The 14,840-nt window shown below is 42.3% G+C and overlaps 1 protein-coding gene across 2 annotated transcripts in view; it reads left to right on the plus strand.

The window, feature by feature from the left end:
• ASTN1 (astrotactin 1) overlaps positions 1 to 14,840 on the plus strand; it is a 516,497-nt gene that overhangs the window by 418,851 nt on the left and 82,806 nt on the right. For both annotated transcript variants that reach the window (XM_066597485.1, XM_066597486.1), the window contains exons 12-13: positions 3,229 to 3,395; positions 13,981 to 14,175. In XM_066597485.1, the coding sequence (XP_066453582.1) occupies positions 3,229 to 3,395; positions 13,981 to 14,175 (362 nt within the window). The remainder of the gene's footprint in view (positions 1 to 3,228; positions 3,396 to 13,980; positions 14,176 to 14,840) is intronic.

Here is a 14,840-nt window from a genome sequence, read left to right on the forward strand (position 1 = left end):
AGCAGGGGGGTGGTATAGGGCTTGAACGTCACAGGGGGAAGTTGTAATGCCTTCCCTGTCTTTCAATTGGCCAGAAAAGCGCGCTAACGTCTCAGAGAGGAAACTGAAAGTAACCGGAACACCGCGTGGTGCTCGTTAAGAGTAACGAGCATCCCGAACACCCTAATATTCGCACGAATATCAAGCTCGGACGAGTACGTTCGCTCATCTCTAGTAGAGACCATTGGGACATAAGATAAAAATAATCTGAAAGAAGAGTTTGTGCTAAAGCTTAATGTCATCAGCAAATTGTGTTCACTGGCTATTAGATGTTGCTAATTGGCCATTTAATGCTTGGTTTAGCTTGAAGAGAGCTATACATACAGGATATATACTGTATATATAGTGTATGCAGTGATATAACCTGGGTGAACCATGATATGTGATTAAACCCTGTGAAAGCATTGTGCTTGTTTCTGCTCAGATGCCCAGTTTTAATTGTAACAGATCACATTGAAGCTGTACACCTTGTATCTCTAACGGAAAAGCTTTTCCTACTGAGTAGGCATTGACCGAACGTCTTTTTTTAGTCTAAAAATGTAGCTACTGTGCAAAACCAAAATCAGCTCTATGTAGTCACTGGGAAATCACTAAAGGATATCAAAGTTCCTTAATTTTCATTTTTGGAAAATCAAAGTATAACTTCCTGAACCGACCTGCCGCTTCTATGGGCTATCATCAAAGAATTGGGTTGGTTTATTTGGTCATCGATAGTCATCATGATTTTCCATTCAATAACTAGGCTGTACTGCAGTTTCAGAAGGGACAGTGTTTGTTCCACACATTGGGGGTGAGCTACTAAGCTTGGATTAATTTATGCCACAAAACTGGTGTACGTGCCTTGTGCCAGATTTCGTATGTTTTAGACACTTGTTATGGCTCCTTAGACAGTTCTGAAAAGTGTCTCTAAAGGGATTGCCCAGGGAGGAGAAACAATTATCAAGTTCAATGGTGTTGAAACATCCACTTCTGGCCTGTTCTGACAGCGGGTCACATGGTATGACTCTTTCAGGGGCTGTTCGGCTAATTGCAATAACTAAGCCAGCCCTCTTCTTTGACTCTGCATTGGCCTTGACATTGAAAGGGGCTGGCTAATAACTAATTGAAATGAGCCAAATGACCAGCCACCTGTGATGATATTACGGGCAATGGAAGGTCTATACCACCTGACTAAGTATTGGAATCAGAACAGAAGTGGAGGCTCCAACACTGCTTGACAAGTTAAATATTTTTCCTACCTGACAACACATTTAGAAAGGTGTAGCTCTGATAAAAGGGGTGCAGTTTAGATAAGTCTTAAAGTATGCCAAATTACAACAAAATAAAGTCAACCAAGAGGTGACATGAGGAAGAGAAAAGTGTCTAACATACAGCAAAATGTGCTAAAGCTACCACACGTGAGCTGCTGATATAGATTTGGCACATTTTCTACCCATCTGGTCTAATGTTAAGCCGCAATAAAAAAAAAATCTTGTTACTTGTGTAGTGCCAATTTATTCTGCAGCACTTTCTGGTAATTTATTTATTACCCCCCACCCCAGCTGGGTACTCATTTTACCAACCTTGGAAGGATGGAAGGCTGAGTCAACCTTGAGCCGGCTACCAGAACCATTCATGGATTGATCTTGCAACCTTCAGGTCATGAGTGAGAGCTTAGGACTGCCTTTCTATTGACTTAACACTATGTGCCACACGAGCCTCTAACAGTAATAAATCCCCAAACCCTGTTCTGTCATGTAACCCAAGAACCAACTGTCAATATACAAGACAATCCAATGTGATCAAAGTCTCATATGCATCACAACTCTGTGTATTCATTCAGAATGGATCTGTAATATGGTGACTATAGCCTACTATTGGGACAGACTTTACTTCTGCTTGACTTTAATTGAGATAATATATTGCCATATCATAGCACCATACATTAGCACCCAGATTTCCGGCAGGTACATTATTTGGACCCATACAGACCCAGGGGAAAATGTATGAAGACTGGCATTTCACAGTCTACATAGGCTGCACGATCGGACGAGCTAGTGATGACGTCACTCGCTCGTTCAAATGATCGACTCTTCTAAAAGGACCCTTAAACTGGACACGGCAAAGGATATCTTGACATGATTGTCTGGTAGACTATATTGGCCCTTTACATTAATACAAAGATGGAGTCAAACATGAAGTGCATAGAGATGAGCGAGCATGCTCCGTAAGGTCAGTTACTCAAGCGAGCATCGCTCTTCTCGAGTAACTGCCTTCTCGTCCGAGCGTGCTCAGGGGGGCGGCGGGGGAGAGTGGAGGGGAGCGGGGGGGGGAAAGTGAGAGAGATCTCTCTCTTCCCCCCCGCTCCCCCCCCCCCTCGCACGCTTGGACGAGAAGGCAGTTACTCGAGAAGAGCGATGCTCGCTCATCTCTAGAAGTGCATCTTAAAGTGCTTTCCTAGACTAACTGGAATATCGATGATGAATTCAAGGATACAATAGATTGATAACAGCTCATCCCCCTTTATATCTGAGGTTACACTACATAACCTGTGAATAGAAGCTTTTATGCATCCAGAACCTCTTCCTCGGTGCTAAGCCATTATTTTGTATTCATTTGTATGAGTGAAGACTTCTATCTTAATGGCTCAGCCGAGCTCTTATGATTTATCATCCATTTAGTTCAAAAGCATGGTGACATTAATCTGTCAAACCTGTGGTTTTGGTGATGTTTTTTAGAATTTTTTTTCCTGCTTGATCATTGGGCTTTATTGCAATGTGTTTACCACAGGATCTAAGTATTTTAGGTTGCAAGTAGCCAAAGTTGTTTTTGAAGTTATGTTCAGTCTCAACTATTGCTTAGCAACCTCATCTTTCTCATCCGCCATGTCATTGCTTCTACTAAATAGCGGTTTGTATTCCATAAACTGAACTCTTAAGGATGAAGAGAAAACATGTGAAGTTTTCCAGCAGGCAGATCAATTGTCATACACTTGATTAAAATGTTTTATATTTGGCAGAGCAACACGCAAATAAATAATACACACTTCATTTTTCATAATGCACTCTCGAAACGGAGAAAGAAATCAAAAAGCTTTGGAATAAATGGATGTAGAACATAATATACAGGATAAAATCAGATTTCAAGGACAATAATATAATGGTGAATGGGACAATGAAGGTCTGATGCATTAATCTTTTGTTTCTGCAGTGCCCGCCAGGACTTAGTCCTATGAAAGATATGTCTGGATGCTACAATCGTCAGGTGGGAGTTGACTGCTCGGATGGTTTCAACGGAGGTTGTGAACAATTGTGCCTTCAGAAAGAAGTCCCCTTTCCAGATGACCCAGAGATGTACAACATCTTGATGGTTTGTGGGTAAGATTCAAAGGCCATCTTGAGTTTCTCCGATACCGTTGTATAGAAAAGTATTTCTGCTGCTGTATACAAGATGTAATAAGATAGAATAAAAGCAAAGTAATGTCCTAATTCAACACAAACCCCACAATTGATGCAACAGAATAGCAACAACCAATTTATAGCCACGCTCATCCAAATACACAACCTCCATATTTCCTTTCCTTTGGGGGTTTTAGGCATTTGGTGACTCTTAGTGAATTCACTTCTATTTGGAATTATAATAAAATAATCAGGAAAGTAGCTACCGGGGATGTGCAGAGGAGGTAGATGCATTATGGTCTTAAGGGGGTCCACAGGCCACTCTGCCATGATAAGACATCAGCATTGTAATAGGCAGATGATACTTTAGGTGGGGGGCCAGAAACGCAGTCCTTAGCTCTTGCTCATGACCTGAAGGTTGTGAGGTCAATCCCCACTTGGGTCAGGTAGTGGGCTCAAGGTTGACTCAGTCTTCCATCCTTCCGAGGTCGATAAAATGAGTACCCAGCTTAGTGAGGGTAAAGACCCCGCAAAAACAGTCTATCAAGAAATGACACTCTAGGAGTCAGTAATGACTCAGTGCTTGCATCAGGGGACCTTACCTTTACCTACTATAGATGGGGACCTTATTACAGACTTTGGATTGGAGCCCAAGACCTGTAAATGGGTTATCTCACCAAAAACACACCTGTCCACGGGTTCGAAATGCAGCAAACTCGAGAATGGTGCAAACTGAGTTGACCACCTTTAATTTCCATTGGCATTGCTCGGCTATCTCTATAAATGTAAAAAGGTCACACATGCAAATTCACTAGATGGCTCTGTCATTTTTCACCTATCCGGTGGACGAGTGAAAACTTGAAGAAGGTATTACATCTCTGGGATACCCTTTTAAGCCTCCAAGCAGAATGTATTATTTGGGATAGGTTTTAAAGGCTACAGTTGTTTGGTTATACATCTAGACATCTCTTTATTCTGATGATTTTTGACCAGTTGAACAAGGTGTTTGCACACGGCAAAGTTTTCATAAGATGTCAATGACTCCTTAGTAACATTGATCAGTGCCTGGCCTTGGGAGATAAGTCATTTCTATGCTGTCTCCTGGCTCTTACAATAATTTAGTTGTAAATGACAAAGCTTTTTGCCCATCAGATTAACTTGTAATGACAGTGAGTTTCATCATCTGGAAATAATCCTTGCAGATTATCTATATTATCGATATTACATTTTATTGGAATACAAATAGTAGAAGGTTAACTTAGCCTTTGTTTTTACAATGAGCCCAATACATAATGATTATAGATGATACCACAATGTGTGACCAAGTTAGAACAAAGCAGGGAAACCATTCTCAAAATTAAGGCAACACACGTTCATTTGGCCGATCATTAGCCCGCATAAAGGGCCTTTTACGTCACGTATTTAGGGCCCACTCTCCACCCCTCGCCACTATTTGCAATGGGAGGGGGTTGGACAGGGCATGACTTAGCTCCACCCCCGTCAGCCCCTCCCATTGCAAACAATGGCGAGGGGCGGAGAGGGGATGGAAGCTCAGTGCACTGCGCCCGGCCCGCCTCCTCCCCCTGCAGAGAGGGACAGCGTATATATCGACCAGGCGTGAAAACCCGGATGATATACGCACATCAGAATAAGCCCTTATCGTGAAAAAAACTGTTAGATCGAGTGGTTTTGCTCAACAATTGTCATCAACATAACACTGATAATGCATCTTGGGCTACGAGGATAATGAAGCATGGCTTTGCAACGCTGCGCTACTGATTGGCAGTGGCCAAACCACACAAATAGCATAGTGGCATCTGGCAGTCTACTCCTTAAATGTAGTGCACTATCCTTTAAGGATGATGATGCTACATCTGTAAACATGGCGTAGCTATAGGGGGTGCAGAGGTAGCAGTTGCCACTGGGCCCTGGAGCCTTAAGAAGCCTGAAGGCCCCTCTATCATATAAGAAAACACCAGTTTTATAAATGGATGGTTGGGGGCCTTGTTACAGATTTTGCATTGAGATCCCCTACATTTAGCTTCTGCCTAATCTTTTAAAATTCTAGCAATGCCCCCACCTGCTAGTGTTTCATTGATGGCTTCTGAAGAGATCTAATGATGCAGAGGAAAGTTGTGGGAGGGCCCCCATGCTGTGCATTTGCATACGAGCCTCTCGCTACACCTCTGTCTATAGGTGTAAATGCATGCAGTGACCAAACCATCAGTGATAAATCGTGAATTATCACTGATTCAGTCCTTCATATGGACCTAAAAATCATCATTCGCCTGTTGCAAATCCTTTGGTAAAAACAGGCGTCAAAGCGATTTGCTGAATAGAAAGTGGCGGCAGAAGGGTTGGCTAGAGGAGGTTCTGTTTGAATGATAATCAAAACTAACCAGTTATGCTCAGTGTAATGCATGGCAAGTGACCGATATACAGCCGCTACTTCACCACTGTAATGTTAGTTAGTAGAAGGGCCACGAAGTTGCCGTGGGCACATGGCATCACTCTTTTCAACCACCTGTGCATGTGCATTCTCCCATAGAGATGAATGGGAGAGTGCCCGCATACAGGTGGCTGCGAAGAGTTATGCTGTTTGAATGGCAACTTTACGTAGACACAGTTCTAGAACAGGGTGCCTGGTGAGTGTGAAACACTGCTCGGCGTACTCCCCACTCCTTCAACTTACAGCCCAATGATGTAGTTTATGGGGCTGAAAAGTGATCAGAAGTTCCATTTAAGACTCAACCAAAGGCTGATTTACACGCAAAGACAATTTTTTTAAATGTTTGAAAGATTGACAGTTCTAGCCATCATTCTGCATAAAGGGCTAATGGACACTAATTTCCTTTAGCACTTTATTAGCTTCATTTGTATGTAAATGAGCCTCGGGGAGCTGCTTGCAGAACACAGCAGGGGGTCAGTGCTCTGCAATCAGTTCCTTTGTTCTTGCAGGGGCTGTCCTCTGAATACAATGTAATCAGCACTCCTGTACAGAACTCAGCATGCGGTCTGTGTTATCTCTCTCCGCTTGAATGATGGATTTTAAGCTCACCTTAAAATCATCGTTCAGCTGAAGAGTGAACGATGGTTGCATTTACACAAAACAATTATCTCTCATATGCCATCGTTTGAACGGATTTTGAGTGATAATTGTTGTGTGTAAATGGGGCTTAAGCCTCTGCCAGACAACTCTGGCAGCAGCTTAGAGATAGATTATTCTTTAGCTTGACTCTTAATGCTATCAGGGTGGTGCATTTACAATTTTAATTACTTTACAATAGTTTTTGTTGTGTTAAGTTAAGAGAACAGTAGCTTTTTAACCCATTCACACCACAGGGCATAAGTTTATGTTCTGGCTGCCTGGTACTTAAAGCAATATATGTCCTGTGCATCTACAGCAGGATGCAGTTGTGACTGACAGTCAGCCTCCCACTGGACCAACAGGGCTCGATAATAACACTTGATAATCCCAATTGTTAACCCCTTACATGCCACAATCAATGTTGATCAGGGGGTGTAAAGGGTTCATAGAAGGAGCTCCCTCTGTGATGCCATCTGACTTCTGCAATGTAATGGTGGAGGATCCATGGATTGCCATGGCATATAATTGCTAGCAATAGTGATAATACATTGCAGTACAGACATGCTTCAATGTATTAACATAACAATCATATGATCATGGGTTCAATTCCCCTACAGAGAAATAAAAATGTGTAAAAAAAATTAAAATAGTGGAAAAAAATCTGTAGCAAAATCTTTTTTGCCCACTTTCCCTCTTTTAAAAAAATAAAAAACCCACACATGTTTGCTATCACCGTGCCCATAATCACCTGTATAATAAATTAAACACAGTTAATTCTGCACAAAAAAAAAAACATTAAAGAAAACACAAACAATTGGAGATGAAATGCTTAGTTTGTTCATGCCACCTCTCTAAAAATACAGCAAGAGTGATCAAAAACGCTGTATGTACCCCAAAAGGGTACCATTAAAAACTATAGCTTGTCATGCTAAAATCAAGCACTTATTACGTTTTGTCAGTGGAAAAATAAAAATACTTATGGGACTTTGAATGCAGCAATGCCAGAAAAAAATCATTTCTAAAAAAAGGGTTTTTATTGTGCAAAAGTGGAAAAACAAAAACAAATATAATTTTGGTATTGTCATAATTGTACGAACACGCAAAAAATGTATCATGTCATTTATGCCGCATGATAAAATGCTGTAAAAAAAAACAACACATAATGTCAGAATTGAGGTTGTACAATTGTAAGTTATACAATGCAATATATATACCTAGAAAAATGATGCCACCAAAAACTACAGCTCATCACGCAAAAAAACTAGACCTCATGTAGCCATGTGGTTGGAAAGATAAAAGTTATGGCTTTCGAAAAGTGGCCATGAAAATCCCCCCCAAATTGTTGCGTCCTTAGGCTTTATTACAACAAGCGCATATACGTCGTGTTTTCATGCCTGATCGATATACGCGACCATCTGAGACATTGGTTTCCAACGTATTCGTTCACATGGGTAAAAATACGACGCGAAAAAACGGTGCAGTGTAAAAAATGGAACATACGTGACCGAAATACCGGCCTGGGATTATATTTTGGGTAAAAAGATAGTTCTGGTTCTATCTTTTGACCAATATATGGAGGCCGCTCCTATAGACTCCTACGGGAGCTGGAAAAAGAAAGGGAGGCGGAGGCATTGTAGCAACCTCCAACGCTGTGAAAAGCTTACAGGTGCCTCTATGTAGGCAATGGAAGTCAATACGATGCAATACGGTGCAATATATTTTTTCGCTAAAAACGTTGCACCCGGTCATGTGAATGGATGAGAAAATGCTAATTAAGCATAGGACTTGATCGCGGAAAATCATCCATTCATGCAATTTAATGGCACAGACGTGCAAACGTAAAAACGCATACACCTGTGCGAAAGAGCCCTTAAGCCCAAAGTAGGCAATGTCCTTAAGGTGTTAATGGGCTAAGACAAGAAAACGTTATGTGCCGTTTTATCACAATCAAGCTAAAATTTGTCCCATCTGTATTTCCCCTGAGAACCAACATCTACCGTTAAGTGAGAGTTAACCAATCTCGCCGAAATCAGTGGGTCTGGCCAACTTCAACTAATATGTATCGCCAGTTTATCAATTATGCTTTTGGAGTGTTGGAGAAAGTTTTGTACACTGATACAGAAACACAGTGAGCTCATACAAACCCTGGACAGCAGATCACTGTAGCTCTACATTTGACAGCGACACTTTAATGGAGCCAGCAGAGAAGCACGGCATTTCTACTAATATCTCTTAGCCATTCAAGCTGCATGTCACTCTTTCCCATGCTTTAAATAATACTAGCTGTTATTAAATAGGTCGCCTGCTTTGGTAGAAGGGCCCACAGATGATAACTTGATCACAGCGATCAGCTGCAGTTCATGCGGAAATTGATCAGCAACTGTTTACTTTCCCTACAGTGCCACCACAGGAGAAAATAAATATTACATGGTGTTCAATAATGTCAATGGGCAGTATGCTTAATTACACAAAGCTAATGAGGCCTCCAGAGCAAGAGATGCTTTGTGTAGCATGCAAAATGGATTTTCTAAATCACACATCTTTAAATTCTAGTGTAGCCGGAACTGAATCCCAAATCGGGAATATTTAAAAAACCAATTTGCACCCTAAACTGTCCCAAAACTAGTGTAAAGGTGGAAAAGCCGAGTAACCACCCTGAAAAGGGCGACCTAACACAGGAAACTAATCCTATCTCACCCTGCATTTCCTCTAATAAAAAATAGGAAGGGGAAGAAAAGGGGAGTAAGTGAAGCAAGTTAATCATTTGTCTAAATTGGTGTCATGGGTATCAATTTCATATTTGAATACAATTTTTTTTAGATATTCTTGAACGACACTTTGATCATCGAACGTACTACCTACATAACGGTGGTAATTAATAGTTTTTGTTTTTGTCTAATATCAATTTTTGGATCAGATCTAATTTTTTCCTGACCCTGGACATTGGATACTTCCCCCTCTGCTTTCCCTTCCCCTCTCTCAGGGCTTAGTCACACGGGCGTTTATTGCCGCGATTTGCGCATGCGCATGCGTCCGGCGACTTTTTAAAACCATTGCTTTGCAATGGTATCGGACACATGAGCGCTTTTTATGCGCTCGTCCGATAAATTAGAGAACAGAAATCGCAGATCGCACCTATCTGCGATCTGCGATTCCTGTTCTCTTCTCTATATGCGCTCAATGGGGCCAGCGGCAGCAGCGCCGACCCCATTGAGAACATATAGAAGACAAATCATTCTTCTCTGCCACAGCTGGAACAGCTGTGGCAGAGAAGAACGATGTTTGCCCATTGAATTCAATGGAGCGGCAATACAGCCGCTCCATTGAAAGCAATGGGCTGCCGGCGTGCGCGGGGTTAATTGTCGGGAAGGGGTTAAATATATAACCCCTTACCTGCAATGCATCCTTAAATGTGAAAAAATTAAAAAAAAGGATGTTCTCACCTGCTCCCGGCAGCTGGAGATCCCGGCGGTCGGCCTGCAGTGGGTGTGAAGGAGGTGTGACTCAGGCTTGCCCCTGATTGGCTCAGCCTGAGCCAATCAGAGGCTGAGCTCAGTCACACCCATTCATGAATTCATGAATGGGTGTGACTGAGACTTGCTTCTGATTGGCTCAGCGCTGAGCCAATCAGGGGCAAGCCTGAGTCACACCTCCTTCACACCCACTGCAGGCCGACCGCCGGGATCTCCAGCTGCCGGGAGCAGGTGAGAACATCCTTTTTTTTAATTTTTTCACATTTAAGGATGCATTGCAGGTAAGGGGTTATATATTTAACCCCTTCCCGACAATTAACCCCGCGCACGCCCGCAGCGCTTGCATTCAATGGAGCCGCTGTATTGCCGGCTCCATTGAATGCAATGCGCTGGACAGCTCCGGCCCGTTTCTAATGAAACGCGGCTAGGAGCAGATTTTCGGGCGATTTTTGGGCCGATTTTTCGGCGCCGGTCACGCGATTTGCGCATGCGCATCCGTCATGCGATGCGCAAATCGCGTGAAAAAACGCCCGTGTGAGGGCTTAGTCACACGGGCGTTTATTGCCGCGATTTGCGCATGCGCATGCGTCCGGCGACTTTTTAAAACCATTGCTTTGCAATGGTATCGGACACATGAGCGCTTTTTATGCGCTCGTCCGATAAATTAGAGAACAGAAATCGCAGATCGCACCTATCTGCGATCTGCGATTCCTGTTCTCTTCTCTATATGCGCTCAATGGGGCCAGCGGCAGCAGCGCCGACCCCATTGAGAACATATAGAAGACAAATCATTCTTCTCTGCCACAGCTGGAACAGCTGTGGCAGAGAAGAACGATGTTTGCCCATTGAATTCAATGGAGCGGCAATACAGCCGCTCCATTGAAAGCAATGGGCTGCCGGCGTGCGCGGGGTTAATTGTCGGGAAGGGGTTAAATATATAACCCCTTACCTGCAATGCATCCTTAAATGTGAAAAAATTAAAAAAAAGGATGTTCTCACCTGCTCCCGGCAGCTGGAGATCCCGGCGGTCGGCCTGCAGTGGGTGTGAAGGAGGTGTGACTCAGGCTTGCCCCTGATTGGCTCAGCCTGAGCCAATCAGAGGCTGAGCTCAGTCACACCCATTCATGAATTCATGAATGGGTGTGACTGAGACTTGCTTCTGATTGGCTCAGCGCTGAGCCAATCAGGGGCAAGCCTGAGTCACACCTCCTTCACACCCACTGCAGGCCGACCGCCGGGATCTCCAGCTGCCGGGAGCAGGTGAGAACATCCTTTTTTTTAATTTTTTCACATTTAAGGATGCATTGCAGGTAAGGGGTTATATATTTAACCCCTTCCCGACAATTAACCCCGCGCACGCCCGCAGCGCTTGCATTCAATGGAGCCGCTGTATTGCCGGCTCCATTGAATGCAATGCGCTGGACAGCTCCGGCCCGTTTCTAATGAAACGCGGCTAGGAGCAGATTTTCGGGCGATTTTTGGGCCGATTTTTCGGCGCCGGTCACGCGATTTGCGCATGCGCATCCGTCATGCGATGCGCAAATCGCGTGAAAAAACGCCCGTGTGACTAAGGCCTCACTAAGGCCTCAGGGTGAGGTATGGTTAGGTTCGTGTGTGGGTCATCCTTTTTAGGGTGGTTACTCCACTTTTCCATCTTTAGACTAGTTTTTAGATGGTTGAAGGTGCAATTAAGTTTTTTGAATGCTAATTAATAAAAGCTATATATTACTGTATAAGACAGTACACTTTTCTGTGAACACTTGTAGTTATTGTGTCTGTAATTGGTATATTTTTGCCGTAAGGGCTCGCATTCCTGGTAATTCTGTTAGACTTATATTTCAGAACGTAACTGAGAATTAAACAATTATATTACCGCTTTTATTATTACTCCCGCTCGTCACCATACACAATGAATCTTCCATTTCTAACTGCAGTTTAGAAAATCGCTGGTTGCTGTGTTTGTCCTCTGCACTAGTTATGGTAAATACTACTGATGTGTACACAGCAAGTATCAATGTAACATAATTACTGAAATGAGATAATTGGGTAATGCTATTAATATCAGTAACCTTTAATAATTTCTGCTGTGCAAAAATCCTCTGTGTTTTTCCATCACAGCAAAATTATCTGTTGAGTGGCACTTTTAATTGTCTTGTAAATCAAAGACATTTTGGCTAATGAAGATTCACCTTTGCATATACTGTACTCAGCTATTCAGATATGAGCACCGAGCTCTGGGGTATAATACAAATTTGGTTATGCAATGTCTAGCATATGGATCATTGTGTTGCAGTGTGATTGGTTTGCACATTTGCACCAATCAGGCCACTCTGTCATGACACTGCCACCATCGGCCTGTTGAACCTCAATGGTGCATCCATGGCTTCATGCTTCTTATACTAGATGCAGAACAGATCATCTGCATAGTTCAGCAGGAAATAGGATGTATCACTCCAGATGACCTTGTGCAATGTGTCTAAGGTCCATTAATGACTTTCCTGCACCAATGTGAAGTGTTGTTGATAATGGCGTATGGTCATCAGGGACACCCTTGTCGGTCTTCGACTATTGAATCCCAGTCGATACAAGGCACACCATATGGTCATTGTGGAAATTTGTCTAACTTCCTTGCTGTTGTACTGTTGAGTCAGTTAGTCCACTGTGGCATGTTTTGCTAAGATACCAAACATGCCACCTCCTCATGCTCTCCTCTAGGATCAACCACACGTGGTCTGCCACTATGTGATCTTCTGTTAGATGTCTACACATGGTTCAACAAGTCTTGGTACATTCTTGATACCATGGTTTGGGAACAGCCAACAAGTAGGCACCACACCTCCAGGCAACAACAATTTGCCTGTGGTCAAAGTCATTCAAGAAGCCTTATGACTACCATAGACTGTCTTCTGCTCAACACATTATCTGGAAGTAGATCATGACGCGGCCATCACTTGGAACCACATTCGATCACAAGATGTCATATGCCAGCTGTTCCTAATGGAGTGATGGTTCAGTGTACGGTATATATAATTTAAAGCCTGGGCTGAAAACAACTCCAATGATACATACACAGGTATTTTCAACTCAAGTCATTTTCGAGAAAGAAGAAATACATTGACATTACAACGTAGGCACAATTTAGAAGAGTTGGGAGACAGTCACACTCCAATAGAAGTGAATAGGCATCCAGGCAGTGTGAATAGACAGTTGTATCATGCAATTAGAGTTGCATCATTTCCAACTATTGAAACACATAATAGATTAGTTCTTTAAGGCTATGGCTCCATGACTAATGCCCTGAGCTGGTTACAAGGTCACCTTTGAGTTTCTACAATAGAGAAGCATTGAGATTCTGGTATCATTATACCTCAACAGACGGACAACACTGTGTCACTGTAGATCCATAGCCTAAGCAGATGATGAATAAGATGAGATGGGGTAAAGATAACCATTTTATGACTTCACCAGGTCATTGATTTTCCAGGTCTGAGGTACACAGAACATTAACCTCATTCACCTCGTGGAGATTCAATGAAGGGAGACTTTTTAATGATGTATATAAGTTGTAAATTGGAGGAATTTAAGAAATTTCTTCAAAAAGATCTTCATTTGAAAAAGTTAAAAAATATCAGTTTTATAAGAGAAATGTGAAGGCAGAAGATAATTCATAGACTATATCCTCATTAGCCAACAAATGGTTGTCTCCATCAGTTTTACTGTAACAAGGCTTGCACCTTAATATATGTGAATGTCAATTCCACTTTTATATTAGTATATGGATTTTATTTGACTATTTTATGCTTTAATTGGCATTAAGGTCATGCCAGTGTGCCTGTGCTGTCTTGTGGAAGGCACTCAGCAATTACAGAGTTGCTTTTTGCAAGTCACTAATCGTAATGAAACAAAGAGGAGACAGATCTGCTGACAGCAAGAAATGATTAAGTCTGTAGTTCAAAGTGTGGAATCTATTATTGACTTGACCAATTTTGTGGTTTTCCTTCAGCTGTATTGAAGATTATAAACTAGGTCCCGATGGGTTGTCATGTCATCTGGTCACAGAATCGTGTCCCGGTGGAGCTCACTGCGGGGAAACTCCAGAGGTGCCAATGAACCAGACACTTTTTGGAGAGCTCTTTTATGGTTATAACAACCAGACCAAGGATATTTCATCAGGCCAGCTGCTGAAGGGATCGTTCAGGTGAATTATACGTATTTTATTCATTTCCATAATGAACTACTGTAAATTCATGCACATACTGTAACTATTATATGAGGTGCCACATTAGAAAATCAGATAACTGTCGACCCAACTCAGATGACAGGCTTATTAGAGCCTACAACACCATAAAAAGTTTTTCGAAAAGCTAGAAAAGTACAATTAGAAATAAAGTTTCCGAAGGGATGTTACCCTGGAATCTGGGAAAGTTGCATGATAACCCTTATTTAGATTTTCCTAGAAACAGATATATTATCTAAAGGTGCCTGTGCAACTTCAATAGCTGTTGGCTGAACACAAATTTGGCTACGAGCTATTTTTATCAACTCTCCCATATGCATGAAGAGTTGGTCCAATCTTTCATTCATGTGATTTCAGTGAAAATAGGGGAGTAAAGGCCCATTTACACACAACGATTATCACTCAAAATTTGTTCAAACGATGGCTTTTGAGCGATAATCGTTGCGTTTAATTCTACCGTTGTTTGGTTTTCTGCCGTACAATGATTTTTAGTTCAGCATAAAAACCACTCTTCGGCCGGACAGCTGATAGCAGGGACCACATGCTGTGAATATCCATGGGGAGTGCTGATAACATTGTTTCAGCTGCTGTCCCACTGGAGAACAATGGAGCTGTAAGCAGATAAC

The sequence above is a fragment of the Eleutherodactylus coqui genome, chromosome 3, assembly GCF_035609145.1.
Source record: "Eleutherodactylus coqui strain aEleCoq1 chromosome 3, aEleCoq1.hap1, whole genome shotgun sequence".
Lineage (NCBI taxonomy): Eukaryota > Metazoa > Chordata > Amphibia > Anura > Eleutherodactylidae > Eleutherodactylus > Eleutherodactylus coqui.